The 15496-nt window shown below is 33.6% G+C and overlaps 2 protein-coding genes across 2 annotated transcripts in view; one reads left to right on the top strand and one right to left on the bottom strand.

Annotated features, from left to right (window-relative positions):
• The window catches only part of PTBP2 (polypyrimidine tract binding protein 2), a 954659-nt gene that overhangs the window by 269454 nt on the left and 669709 nt on the right, over positions 1-15496 (bottom strand). The window lies entirely within an intron of this gene.
• Positions 1-15496, top strand: part of DPYD (dihydropyrimidine dehydrogenase) — a 934958-nt gene that overhangs the window by 666750 nt on the left and 252712 nt on the right. The window contains exons 17-18 of the mRNA XM_049765668.1: positions 5434-5554; positions 6336-6455. Of these exons, the coding sequence (XP_049621625.1) occupies positions 5434-5554; positions 6336-6455 (241 nt within the window). The remainder of the gene's footprint in view (positions 1-5433; positions 5555-6335; positions 6456-15496) is intronic.

Genomic DNA, 15496 nt, shown 5'->3' with positions numbered 1-15496 from the left:
CTTTCTTTCTTTCTTTCTTTCTTTCTTTCTTTCTTTCTTTCTTTCTTTCTTTCTTTCTTTCTTTCTTTCTTTCTTTCCTTCTTTCTGTCTTTCTTTCTTTCTTTCTTTCTTTCTTTCTTTCTTTCTTTCTTTCTTTCTTTCTTTCTTTCTTTCTTTCTTTCTTTCTTTCCTTCTTTCTGTCTTTCTTTCTTTCTTTCTTTCTTTCTTTTTTTTTTGGCTGTTTTTGGGGGAGTCATACCTGGCAGCGCTCAGGTTTACTCCTGGCTCTACACTCAGAAATCGTTCCTGGCAGGCTCAGGGGACCATTTGGGATGCCAGGATTTGAACCACCGTCCTTCTGCATGCAAAGCAAACACCTTACCTCCATGCTCTCTCTCCAGCCCCAAAAGTGAAATTTTTATTTAAAAATAGAATTTCTGGTTTCAGTAGTAAATGTATGTTTCCCATGATATGATGGTTTTCCCAAAGTGATTATCCTCTAGAATTCTTAAATCAGAAAAGCCAAGACATAAAGAACACATGCTAAAACATAAGTTAGTTTCAAATAGTTTTATTCCAAGAGCTCGAGAAATAGTACAGTGGTTAATAAGCTTGCCTTGCATGTAGCCAACCCAAGTTCAGCCCCCAGTATTTCATAAGATCCTTTAAGCCCCAGCAGGAGAAAACTCTGAGCACAGAACCAGGAGAAAGCTTCGAACACAGCCAGATGAGCCCCCATAATAAAATCTTCACTTAAACACACAATTGTTGCATTTACTGATATAGTACCTGTGATAGCTAACAGCCTTCAGTAGTTGACACTTTCTTTTTTATTGCCATATAACAATAAAATCATCACTTTTGCCCATTACCATGAAGCTACATATAATCTTATAGGTATAAATGAAGTAGAAACCTTTTATAGCTCTAGTTTACAATTGATAGCTGAATTTGACCTTAGGGAGCAATTTTGCTAAAGAAGATGTTGGTTTAGGATATGATAATGGGAAAGAGAATTAAGTAGGTGAAATAGTCAGATTTATCTTTTGGGCCATAGTTATCTCTATCAGAAAAATGGACATAATACAAATGCTGACTATTTCATAGCATGTCTTAAAAGATTTAGGAGTTCCATGGGGACAGAGAGATGCACAGCAGTAAGGCATTTGCCTTAGACACAGAAGGACAGTGTTTCGAATCCCAGAATCCCATATGGTCCCCCGAGCTTGCCAGGAGTGATTTCTGAACATAGAGCCAGGAGTAACCCCTGAGTGTTGCTGGGTGTGACCCAAAAACCATACAAAAAAAAAAAAGACTTAGGAGTTTCTTAGTAGACCATTTTATAACTGCTAATGCTATCTTCTAGGAAGACCATTTTGAAGAGAAATGTACTGAGTGAAAATGACTGGGTAAATTGGAGAGAAATATTTCTTAAAGTCAAAATTTCAATTGTAATTTAACTTTTCAAAAAATTCTTGCAGTCTCATTGTGTAGGACTTGTTCCTTTTAACAGATCTTGAAAACAAAGTAATTTGTTGGAATGCCTTTTCTACAATTGAGAGATTATTTTGAGAGCCTCGAATTATCAAGGTCTCTTATTTATAGAGATCTCTTGCTATACAACTAGAAATATCCTACTTATCCAAATTAAAGATTATTTAATTGTGTACGAGCTAAGAAATTACACTTTAGAAACTGAAGAGCGAATTCATGAGCATGTGGGTTTTGATATCTCTCTGGTATGAATCCTATTTGGTTATTTTCTAGCACTGTGTAGTCCTCTGCTAGGAATGGGCCCTGAACACAGAGCTAGGAATAACCCATGGCATTGTCAAGTATGCTACCCCACACTCAAATTCTAGACAAACAAACACAAATAAACACAAATACTTTATTTGAAACAATAGAGACAACATCAAGCAAATGTTTTGCTCCACGTTATATTTTCTAGCTATTTTATGTTTGCTAGAGCATTCCAGAATGTATTACTAGAATGTACACTCAATGCAGCTACTTTTTATAATTGCTAAGAAGGTCTTACCTATTTCTTGTCTTGCTTCTTTTTTTTCAAACCTTTATAAAATCTAGTGTAGTACCTTAATTTACCAATACCCTCAAAATACCAATTTGCTGTCTACACTTGCCATGCATTCCATTAAGGAAAAGATGCAGTGCATTTCTGCATATGTCACATATTGCCATCATTTTCCCTTGAGCTTTTTGGTGATAATATAAATTTTTTAAAATTTAAAAAAGAGTTAACAGGCATTAAAATAAAACACACATATAAATGCACTCGAGTAGTTGCTGCTTGGGAAGATGAACCATGTTTGTTTTGGGGGGCAGGTTACACCCAGCTGTGCTCAGTGACTGTTTCTGGCTCTCTATACTCCTAGCAACCTCTGGTTGTAGCATGGGTCTATATGCAATACCTGTGATTCTAGCCAGGGTCACAGCATCTGCAGCTCTATGCAAGGCACATTATGACTTCCTGTACTACCTCTTCATTTCTGGTATGAATATTGATAATACAAACAGGAAGAGTAATAAAGCACTTAGTGATATGTGTACTTTTTAGACACTTTAAACACGTTTAGATCTTTTTGTGTGTGATTATTTATAATTTTATCTGGAATGATCCCATTTGTAAAAATAAAATTTCTTCTCTTTTTAAGCTTTTTAAAAATTTCCTATCCTTAAATATATCCAGTTTTTCTTAAACCTAGACATAATCTATTTTTGTGTATAATGTAAGAAAATTAGGATATGCCATTTTCAATAATTCTTCAATTTTATGCTTATAATATTTTGTGCATAGAAAAAGCGAAACAGCCCAGACGTGTCTGTATGTGTTCTATTTACTTCTTGTTGTACTGTACTGGTTAATGTTAGTCTCTATTACTGGGTATTATCTCTATTTGTCAAGGAGATAATATCTTTTTATCATATATATTTAAATTTTAGATTAATTTTAGTTTAATTAGAGATTTTCTACAACTTATTTATTTTAGTAAAATTTTAAAACTGACATATTTTTAGGATAAGAAATGCAATTCTCTGCAATAATTAAAAAATGGGAAGGTCAAAATTCAGAGATATTACTAGTTGCTTTTAGATTTTAAACATTTGTATTAAAATTGTGAGGAAACCAGGAAAGTAAGAGCAGTCATAGCTAATCTTTTAGTCCACAAATTATACATATTATTTTTTATATTATTAGTTTCACTACTTTTCTAGTTAATTTAAAACAATTCCCTGTTATGGCTTTCAAAAAAAATTTATAACCTATAGGACACTTGCTAATGATCACATTAATGCTAATTAAAGTTTTTAAGATTAGCAGATAATCAATTATGTTTTAACTTGCATTAGAATTAGTTAGCAACAAGCTTCCTTCAGAGGAAGATGAGAGAAGTGTAGCTTAATATCATAAACATCATACATAGAAGTACAGGAGAGTCAAAGTACTGTATCTCAAAATAGATATAGATGATTCAAATAATGATAGGCAAAGGGTAACATTCATTTTTTCTTGAAAACTGAAAAAAATTTTAAACTGTTAAACAATAGGTAAAAGACACTCATTTCTAACAAGTGCTAATTTAAAAAATATGACACATATTAAAAGTAAATTATGATAATGTGGTTGTTCATTATTTTGAAAATCAGTGACTACCTAGATCAGACTCTTCCTGTTTACTCCATTGGACTCCAGTCATATTTTAAATTCATTTTACTAATTCTGATCAGACAACTTTCTGTGTATTAGGCAGTTCAAGTGATCTTTAAGTTATTGTCAAATTCTAACTTAAGGAGAGCTTTCACAAAGGACATGCAATTCATATCATCTAGAGTTACTGTCATTTCTAGGCTAAGTCCCATGGAAATTCATAACTTAAAAATGAAAGTCACAAAGATGCAACTGCCTTCATAATGCCAATGCAGCGGTTATAAATATTTCATGAACATTGCATGGGCAGGGGCAGATCTCCATTTTCATGAGTTAGAATTTGTACAGCTAAGTCTTCACATTTTACTATTCATAATGCACTGTATGCCCTGTAGAGCATTCCATATAGTGCTTTTTATATTTATTTTTAATGAAGAAATTACTGTTCTGAAAAGAGAACACGTCAAGCCAAAGATTTCTTTGTTCAAATTGTTAGTTTTGCTGTATGGAGATAATAATAATCAACAAAAAGGACCTCATTGTAATATCTTACAAACACCTTACTTGTAGATTAATATACAGTGACAGATCAAGATACATTATACCTAAGTTAAAAGGTTTTTTTCTAAAGGTTACAACTTTAGAAATCTCATCTTAAAAGAATTCAAAAGAATAAAATGCAAGAGAAACTTAATTGCATATGAAAATACTAATTACAAATTATACACTTGTTTACCATTTCATCATTTGATTATGTCTATATTTTTCCTGGCTTTTTCTTTATTCAAAAAACATTTAAACTTGCAAGATAACATTACCAAGTTCAATAATGAATTGCTCTTGCATATTTTAAGGTAATTTATCACAATGCATTATCAGTACCTGTCAGAATAAATTTTGAGCTAAAAGTAATGAAAATAAAAAGAACTATTGTATGTGCTAAAAATCAAGGAACATTACTACAGCTAAGTTATTTCCAATGGAAAAGATAGGTGATTGCCCTCTAAATGATACTTGTCCCATGAGGAAACAGAAGCTAAAAAATCACAAGAAACGAACAGCAAAATGTCTGTTTCTTGCTTTTGAAAATGTGTATTTGATACTTATTTTTGTCATTTGATCAATTTTTCAAGTAGATGAATGTTGAAAAAGTGCTGCCTAGATCAAGGAAGCATTTTCCAAAGTCAGATAAATGTACTGACCAGCTTTTGTATACCCCACTGTGAGTTTCTACATATTAGCATATATATTGTATATCATAATTACATTTATTCGAAAGCTGACCATTTTTATTTGAGTATACTTCAATAAGACTGAATCTTCCAATAATGAAAACAATGGGTTTCAGATGTGATATCATTCAGCCCAAAGTCACAGCGGTTTGACATAATTTTTATTAGGCTTTCCCAAGAAGTTCACTAGAAATTCTGCCATGCTTTCCCAACCTAGCACCAGAAAGTTTTTGTTTTATTCCCGATATTAGTTAATTGAAAGGGAGAAACATTTTCTACCATTTGGCTCTTTGTGATTTCATTTTCCAAAGACTCCCTTGAGGAATTTAACCTTTATGTGATTTAACCTTTATGCAGTTCATTCGAAGTGTGTTAACCTTAGTTCCCTAATGAGTCTAGGTGTAATAGTGAGGAAGAATTTGAGGAATAGATCATGTAACTCATTGTCAAGTTGGATTTGTCTTGCACATCTCTAGCTTTGCTGTTGTTCCAGTACACATTTGATCACAATTCTTTAATTATGTTCTGTATTTAACCGACTTATTTGAACAGGATCCAGAGCTGGTGCGGAACATCTGTCGCTGGGTTAGGCAAGCTGTTCGGATTCCCTTTTTTGCCAAATTGACCCCAAATGTCACTGATATTGTAAGCATCGCACAAGCTGCAAAGGAAGGTAAGAGAAGGACTCGCTTCTCTGCTTAGTTCTGAAAGTGGGTGCCTTTATTTATTTACAAATTGTAGCATATCTGTTTTGAATATTATACTGAGTTTTAGACAGGACTAAAGAGAGCACTTACATAACTACACTAGATTTATTCCTGCACTCAAACTGATAATTAAACTACACCATTTTTTATCTGAAAAAGAATATTTGTAAATTTTCCTCACAAATTCCTGCAACACAGGAAAATGCACTTATCAACAACATAGTAAAGGGTCTGATAAAGTCCATCAAAATCTTTTTATAGTACATCAATAGCTCTTAAAAGTTTTAATAGAGTTTAAATGAGGCCAGTTTCCACCAGGTGAAATCACATATGAGGGTTTATTTTTGCTATTGAATAAATTTTGGTACACTATTTAAACATATGCTCAGGAAATATCTATTCATGCTGTCCGAGTATGATTTTACAAATCATATGTGATTGTGTTTACCAAATGGAAATTGCATACTGGTTTGTAAAGATATTGTAAATTACCTGGAAAATTACACCAAAAATACCATTTATAGTCATACAAATTTGTATAATAATTGAAAAAAGTGGTAACAATTATAAAGTTTTTATGTCTAACCCTTCAAACATAATTGTAGTAATTAAATTATTGGATACATTTGAGGAATAAAAAATGTTCTCCAGGATGTTTTTGTTTTGAAATTGAGTTGTGTGATTTTGATGGATTTTAAGCATTGCACCATTAAGAACTGCAGGTAAATGTTGATGTGTCTTCCATAGGGGGTGCAGATGGTGTGACAGCCACCAACACTGTCTCAGGTCTGATGGGCTTAAAGGCTGACGGCACACCCTGGCCAGCAGTTGGTTTTGGAAAGAGGACAACTTATGGAGGAGTATCTGGTAGGTGTTACCTCAACTTTCAGTCTCCTGAAAAATCAGGAGGTCATGTTGCAAGCTACAAGAATTTATTATCTCAAATTTTCTGATCAACATTTTGAATAGCTATACCAGAAGAAACTGGTTAGTTTCAATGTTTGTCAAAACCTAAATCACTGATAACAAAATGACAATTCCAAAGATAAAGTTGCACATGAATTCTATTCTTTTGTGATCTGTGCTTATTCCAGAATTTCTCATTGTCACAATTATCTTCCTACTTAGTAAAAGCTAATAGCAGGGTCTTCAAGGAAAAAAAGAGAGGTGTACTCGTTGTGGTCCCTTATTTTACAGTCTGGATCAGCTTCTAATCTTCCTGAGTCTTGAAATCTATGTTTCAGTAGATTGCTTTCACGACTGTTTTTGAACAAATCATTTAAACATTTATTTGTAGCTTCAGTTACCATTCCATATCTCACATCTTTGCACATTCTCATTAATAGTCACATTTAAAACAGAAGCAGTTTTAATCCCAAAGTCCCTTTTAGCATCTATGTCCCGTGCACTCTGTTATGTGAAACATGAATTTGGTCTTGCAGAGAAAATTCGGTGATGTTCTTGACTTTATGGTATGGAGATTAGTCTCCTTGGTGATAGAGACAGTGGTAAATATACATAACATAGCAGTGCCTTCCTGTTTAGGAAAAGCATTGTGAAATCAGGCCGAAATGTGCTTTTAAAAGAGATTCTGTAAATACAAATAAGACACTGTCCATCCTGCTGATTTGTATTTTGAGAACATGAGATATGTCTATGAACCATGAGTCATTAAAGCACTAAAAATATTATATCAGTTTTTAATTGATATTTTCTCATGATGTTAGAAAGAGGAAGGCTGATGACTCAGGATGCAGGCACAACTCTCTTTTATCAGGAACTATCAAACAGGGCTTTCAATAATATTTTAATATAGAATAACAGGGACTGTGTTAGCATTGCCACAGAAATCTAGTAGGAGACTCCAGTTAGGCTGTAACATGCACTATGTTTTCTGTCAGCCCATTTCAATTTTTTCAGCCTGCTACGTTGACAGCAAAAGAATAAAGGAGGTCACAGAGGTACTGAACATTAAAAATTAATAAAAGAACTATTGCGGTAGTATTTTATATAAGTAAAACCATTCACATTTTCTCATTTAAGTTGCAATTTCTGAATATTCTTCCATACTATAACTCAGTCTAATAAAACTGCAAAATTACAGCATTAGAAAAAAGTCTTTTGTGTTTGCCATCTATAAGCATACACACACTGGAAATTATAGCCCTACCTGTAAACAAGTTCAGCTATACCTCAGGGCCTGTTAACATTTCCATAAAACTCCATTTCTAAGATTTATAAATTCACATATAAATATTCACTTGGGCTATAAACTCGGCTAATCTTGGGTGAAACTCATTTTAAAAACAAAAAGTCGCTAACACTTTTAAGGGCTTGTACTTCATTTCTAATAGGTTCAATAGGAAATCTCTTCACATTAAACAATATGTTTTGAAAATAGTCTCTCTTCTGAGTGGCAAAAAGTGATGGAGTTTTTCTGCTGTGAAGCCATGTTTGTGTTAATTCAAGGTAATAGAATCTGAAAAATGGTTTTAAGCAGGCAGTGATAATATATTTTAGAACAGAGCAAATTCTATAGCGAAGCACCTTCAGAATGAGTTAGAGCAAAACCTAGCCTGGCCAAATTGTATTAAATGATAATGGATTCAAATGTTAGGAGTGATGAATATAAAAATGGCTAAATGCCATTCCTAGTTTTATCGAATATGGCTGTCAGGACTTTACATGTTATTTCAATATAGAAGAACTTAAAATATATGCCAGATCTGTATGCAAGATTAAAAAACTGCACACATAAACAGTGGTAATACTTTCCCAAAAGATCTTTCATAGCACTAGAAGGTCTACTTTTAGAAGAGTTGCTTGAATCACAGAAACTTTTTCATGTGAAAACTAAACAGAATTCCGTTTTAAATTGCTACATGAAATACAGCAAATATTTTCTATTGTCAAGGAAGAATAGTTTTCCTTTTACAATGTTCTCTAGTTTTTCATTTTTTTCCAGTGTAAATTTTTTCTTATTTGAGATACGTTGCTTTATTAAAATTAAGAAATAATAATGTACTTGGTTTAATCATTGTAGAAAAGTATCGCCCCAGGCAATAATAACTTTTAAAATACATTTACTGGGCTGGGAGAGATAGCACAGAGGTAGGGCATTTGACTTGCAAGCAGCCTATCCAGGACAGATGTGGTTCAAATCCCAGCAACCCATATGGTCCCAATGCCTGCCAGGAGTGATTTCTGAGCACAAGCCCCTGGCTTGGGGGACCAAATAGACACCAGGGATCGAACTATGGTCCGTCCTAAGTCAGCTGAATGCAAGGCAAATGCTCTATTACTGTGTTGCCGCTCAGGCCCCTAAAATTTTAGTTTTTGATCATGAGTATACTATGCAATCAAGTAAATAGATCAACATATTTTTAGAAAAATAGAAAAATAATTGCAGGAAGATTTTCACATAAATTGTACATGCAATATATAAATATAACATATGTACATATGTACTGGTTTGTAAGGTAAAAGTGTGCTTTGCTAATTAAACCACCAAAAGAAGAAAATTCTACAATCACACTTTAAAATCTACATAAGAATGGTTTTATTCCAATGAGTCATTTACAGTTTTGTTATTTTAGACTGTAAATTTTGCTACTCACCTCTATATTATTAGAATCTGAGAGGTAAGGTATAATTATAAACTTTATTGTTTAAAATTCATGTTCATAGTTTGGGCCTATTCAAGTAAATTATAGAATTATAAATAATCTCATTGTTAAAACATCAAATGGAAGCTGTTCAGAATTTTTAAAGGAATATTTTCATGAAGCTAAAATTACTAATTAAGTTCTCTACTTTAGATGACCTTCTATATAAATCATTAACTCTAGAAAATCATCATAATACCATAGTCTGTCATTATACAGGAAAGATTTATGAGGTTTATGCAGCAAAGTTCTAGCATCTGGTATATGGTTGTATCCCTACTTTAAATAAGGTCAATCCATTTAAAGAAGTTTTTCTTGGTTTTTTCTTAGTATGCTTTCAATTATTCTTTTATTAATAAGGATGGGAAATACCTTAAGTTTCTTAGGTTGTTCCATTAACAGTACATTTGCTATGAACACATACATACACACACACACATGAAACAGTTTTGAAAACTCTGCAATACAGACATTGTGTTGAAATATTAGATACTTTTGGGAGGACACACAAGTCTGTGCTAAGCTATCACTCCTAATTCACTCAGGGATCACACTGTTCTAGATTTTTCAGGTCAATATGAGATGTCAAAATTCAAATCCAGATCAAGTGCATGCAAGGCAATTGCCTTATATCCTATATTATCTCTCAGAACTCAAAATGATCAATACTTTAGACTGAATATAATTTACTTTCTACAGACTTGAACAATTAAAATTAGTTAATTTTTAAATTAATTTTATTTGCTAAATTTGTTAATTTTTGGTAAAACAGTGGGATTCTGAGTATTAATTTTAAATTTTATATAGTTTTTTGGAAATATTGGAAATATTTTATTTATAGTTTATTCAGAGCACACATATTTTCATTATTAAGATTTACAAACTTTATCACTGACTTCTGAAAAATTCATCAAAGGTGGCCTTCAATATTTCATCTCTACTTTAGGAGTCCAAATTTTATGTTCATATATTAAATGATACAGAATCAGAATAATTGTGTATTTCTCAATACATATAATCATATAGTCTATAAATACCCTTATATTTTACAAGTAAATAATCAGTAATTTGAACTGTAGCAACATGAAATAGCCTATACTTGAATTCTAATTGAACTATTACAGTTACATGTTTTATGGCGATATTGTTATTATAAAATCAACTTGAGCAATACCAAAGAAAAAGAAAAAAACGTTAGATTTGAGAGTCATTGGTTACTTGTGCCAGTAAATTGTTAGAGTGGGTAAAACATAAAAATTTTAAAAACTTGCACAAAGGTGAATCAATATAACAGTTTTAAAAAGGAATCTTCAGCATTACACAATAAACACTGCATGTTATTATTTCATAACCAGATATAAATTGTGGAAGCCATGCACTGATAGTGGTTTAGTCTCATATTCTCAGACACAAGCAGTATTTAAGTACAAATCTATTATAATTTTTTTATTATAAATTTAAATACATTTTGATGTTTCTGTGATTGTGAACCATGAGGATAGTAACAATACATAGAATAGATTAGAAATTTGGAAGTTTCAGTTACAGTTTTCTTTGAAAACTATTCCTCACACGTGTAAGCAACTGAAGATTTAGACAGGATTGCTTTAAGTTCTTACACTATGGATTGCAATTATATAATGAAAAGGTACTGTTCATATTTTTAGTAGAAAATAGTTCCTAATGAGATAGATTTTGTTATGTCAATCACATAATTATTGATGCATAAAATCCTTTCAGAAAATCACGCCTACCCTCTGTCAAAATTTCAGTTATCTATTGTAATCATCTTTATCAATAAGAGCTTAGGTTTAATACTTCAATGTCTATAATAACCCAACAGAGATAATACTTAAGTGAATAAAAAAGCAGTGATAAATCATGCCAAAGATAATTAAGAAGAGAGCCTTCTTAACTTTTTTTCTGTATGTCCCCCAAAAATGCAAAAATTCCAGTCTATTATTTATGTATGTAAAAGCATTCCTAGACTATCAGGAATTTAAATGATCAGATTATTAATCATCTTGCTATATAAATATATGTACTTTATTTGCATAACAGTGGGAAAGTAGGCATATCAAATAAAGTTATTGAATTACAATTTTCATTATAAATTATTCGTTTGGTTGAGAGACGCTCACCATTAGAATTATTCTCATTTAAATCATACTCATCTGAATATATTCATATACAGATTGACAAAGGATCATCGTTTGCATCATACTGCCTTTCCTGGAGCTCTAGAAGCTCACTGTTTGGCCATCACTGGGCTGTGCAGGAGATCAGAGCCCTAATAATAGATTTTTGACAGAAAGTTCGCCTGCTACCTGCCCTACACAAATCCTCACTGTTCGTGTTTGCTTCATGGCAACAAAGGAGACAGAGGGAAAATGCCAAGTGCTGAGTTTGAGGTACAGTCTTGCCTTGGCTTGACATTTCAGCAGAATAGCAGTTTATGAGATGCATAATTTTTCATCTGGGACTCAGCTGCCATATTCATAGACGCACACAGCTCATCGATGAACTGGAGCAAGGGCAAAGGTTTAAAGCATAGATCAAGGTCTGTATCCTTTCCTTAGGGATTTTAAAATAACTATTGTCTTGCAAATAAATGACAAAATCAAATAAAATTTAAGATCACCTGCCCCCCAAAATATCTCATGGCTACCTAGATAGTATATGTATTTTCTTTTGCTCAAAATTAGGAAAATACATTCATATTTGTTCCAGTTCCTAAAAAAATATTTGATAGACTTTGTAAACCAAAGGACTCTGACAGGCATATTAAGAAAACTTACCTTGGCGGCAGTGTAATGAATTATTAAATTTCTTTCTTCTGTGTGTATGTGTGTTTGTGTGTGCGCACACGTGTTTCATAAAGAATGATTTCAAGCTTGAAATTAATCAAAAATGGTCTATTATGAAAGTAAAACTAGAGATATTGTGTCACTGTTTCAGCTCGAATTTAAATATTCACAGATTCTTGCATAGCCGCTGTGCTAAAAAAAAAAAAAGCAAAAGCAGTGTAGGTACACATCAGTGACTGTTTAATTTAGAACTACACATCTCTGTAAGCTTCCGAAACAGTTCACCATGTCACAGTCTCACACAGAACAATGGGAGAGTACATTGGATTAATTAAAGAAGCCTTGCAGAGAACCGAGTTCTCAGTATGTCAAGATTTCAGTTTTATGTTAAATATTTTCTAAAGGCCAGACCCTTAAATCTCAGGGGCTGAACCAAGCAGTGAGCTGTGAATTTAACCATAGGCTAACTGCTAATGATAAGGAAAAGATTCCTAGTTGAGGCAGCTGTAATACAGTCATTGGATTAGGCTATCAATCACTTCACTCCCTGAGGAAAAGAGGAAGAAGACCAAACAGTGAAAAGGGAAATTAGAAAAGGAGGGCATGACTAGAATGAGATTCCTCACTATCTTTATCCATTCACCAGAAAACCCCTCTACATCACACCTAACTCTCCAGTGTGACTTTGACTATAAAGTCAACACATTTATTCCTAATGTCTAGAGAACTATGAGCAATAGCACAGTGGTATATGCATTTGTCTTGCATGTAGCTGAATGGGAATGGTTCGATTCCTACTATCCCATATGGTGATTCAAGCCTGCCAGGATCTATTTCTGAGTTCAGAGCCAGGAGCACCACTGGATGTGGCCCCAAAGCACCACCACCACTCCCCCCAAAAAGTTACTGGCACTCAGCAGATGAAGATATTAAAACTTAATAGAAGCAAGTGTGTCATTACATAATAAAAGTTAGATTAGCCTTTAATTTTTAGATTGAAATATAAAATGTGAGGCTGAAAAGATAGCACAGCAGTATGGCATTTGCCTTGCATGCATGTGTCTGACCCAGGAAAGACCCTGTTCAATTCCCAGCATCTCATATGATCCCCCAGCCTTCCAGGGGCAATTTCTGGGTACAGAACTAAGAGTAAGTCCTGAGCATCGTTGGGTGTGACTCTAAAACCAATCAATCAATATAAATAAAGTTAAAAATATAAAATGCCTGATTATGTGTGTCAGAATCCATATATGTTATCAAAGAAAAAAATCTTACTTAACTTGTACACTTTAGCCAGTTTTTTCTTTAACATGTCCTCTGAGTAAGGTGAGATTCCAAAAAGTAGGCGCTTTTTTTTGGGGGGGGTCACACCCAGCAGTGCTCAGGAGTTACGCCTGGCTATACACTCAGAAATCACTCCTGGCAGGCTCAGGGGACCATATGGAATGCTGGTATTCAAACCACCATTCTTCTGCATGCAAGGCAAACGCCTTACCTCCAAGCTATCTCTCCGGACCCCAGTAGGTGCTTTTTAAAGTTTAGTATACATCAGAACTTGAAGGATTTCTTTAAATTCAAATGTTGAACCTTCTCACCAAAATTTGCAGATACATATCTGGAAGGTCAAAGATAGTGAGTTAAATAGTTGATGAAAAATTGTGCTGTTGAAATATTTGACTTAAGTAGCATTTCTAAGATTCCATTAAAGATATAATTTTATCTATGGTAAAATTAGAAAATTCTTGCATTTATTAATAAATGCAGACTCTGCCCATAGGTAAGGGTCTGAAACAAATTAGGGTGACTGGGATCAAAATTCATTCTTAGAAGCCATAGGATACAGTATTGAGGTCTCAATAGAAAGAATATGTAACTTCAGGGCTGGAGAGATAGTATTGCTGGTAAGGTGCCTGTTTTGCATATAACTGACCTTAATCCATCCACAACACCACATATGGTCTTTTAAACCCCACCAGGAGTGATCCCTAAGTATGGAGCCAGAAGGATGCCCTGAGCAAGTGTTCCCTTAAATAAACAAAGACCATCATTTATAGTGAGAGGTGGAATACAAGCCATTCTTTATGCAAGGATAATTCATTCTGAGTGTTAGTAAGGACTCTTTATAATATTAGCAATTTTTGGAAAGGGAAACATGGCATTACAAACAAGGGTAAAATTGAGCTCACAAGTGTGATATTTTTTTCTTTTTGACTTTGTACAAGTTCTAATTTATTGAATAACAATAGCTCTCCTAAGACAAACACTTAAATATGAATTAACCTAGATTTTTTTTTTCAAATTTTAAAATGTAGCACAGAATATGAATAGTTTCCTGTTCCCCGCTAATCAGGTCTTTCTTTTGTGTTTAACCAATAGAAGCAGAGTAGTAAGCTATATGCTGGTATAAGTTGTTCCAAAGCAGTGTTTCTGCTCATAACACAGTTAAACTTTGCACTAAGAAACTTCCTAAGTCATGCTTACAATCTATTTAGAATTCTTTTCATTAAAAATGCAAGATTCCCATAACCTTCCTCTGGCTAGACGAATTTCCTAGTGGCCAATCCATAAAGATCAATACCATACTATGGCATACAAACAATCCATACATCACATTCAAAGAGATCTTCCGGTATGGGTGTAGTGGACCTTTGTAACGTAGTATCTTAAGCAGTATATTAAGTGTTATATAAGATCCTAAGCGTCCGCTGACAAAATGACAAGACATAATAACATAGGAAGACTTAGTTTAAGAAAAGATGAACAGGGCCCGGAGAGATAGCACAGCGCTGTTTGCCTTGCAAGCAGCCGATCCAGGACCAAAGGTAGTTGGTTCGAATCCTGGTGTCCCATATGGTTCCCCGTGCCTGCCAGGAGCTATTTCTGAGCAGACAGCCAGGAGTAACCCCTGAGCAATGCCGGGTGTGGCCCAAAAACCAAAAAAAGGAAAAAAAAGAAAAGAAAAGAAAAGAAAAGAAAAGAAAAGAAAAGAAAAGAAAAGAAAAGAAAAGAAAAGAAAAGAAAAGAAAAGAAAAGAAAAGAAAAGAAAAGAAAAGAGGAACAAATGCATCTGCTCAGATCTGCTTAAATCTACTTGCAATGTTTCTGCAGTGTTAAAGACTTAACTCAGTCCATTGAAAAGTGTTGAATAAAAAAAAAAACGTAAGAATTTTAAATGAGTTATAAGGATGATGTTGAAGTGTGTATGTTTTCCAAAAAATTAGGAAGCTAAACTATATATACTGCACCCACATTAAGTTGACCTTACAAATGTAGTCATAAGTTGTGGCTGGAGAGATAGAACAGCGGTAGGGTGTTTCCATTGATGCTGCTGACCCAGGATGGACCTCGGTTCTATTCCCATATGGTCCCCCAAGCCAGAGTGATTACTGAGCACATAGCCAGGAGTAAGCCCTGAGCTTCCCCGGGTGTGGGCCAA

Source organism: Suncus etruscus, chromosome 19 (genome assembly GCF_024139225.1).
Source record: "Suncus etruscus isolate mSunEtr1 chromosome 19, mSunEtr1.pri.cur, whole genome shotgun sequence".
Taxonomy (NCBI): Eukaryota; Metazoa; Chordata; class Mammalia; order Eulipotyphla; family Soricidae; genus Suncus; species Suncus etruscus.
This window is presented reverse-complemented; position numbering and strand designations above follow the sequence as displayed.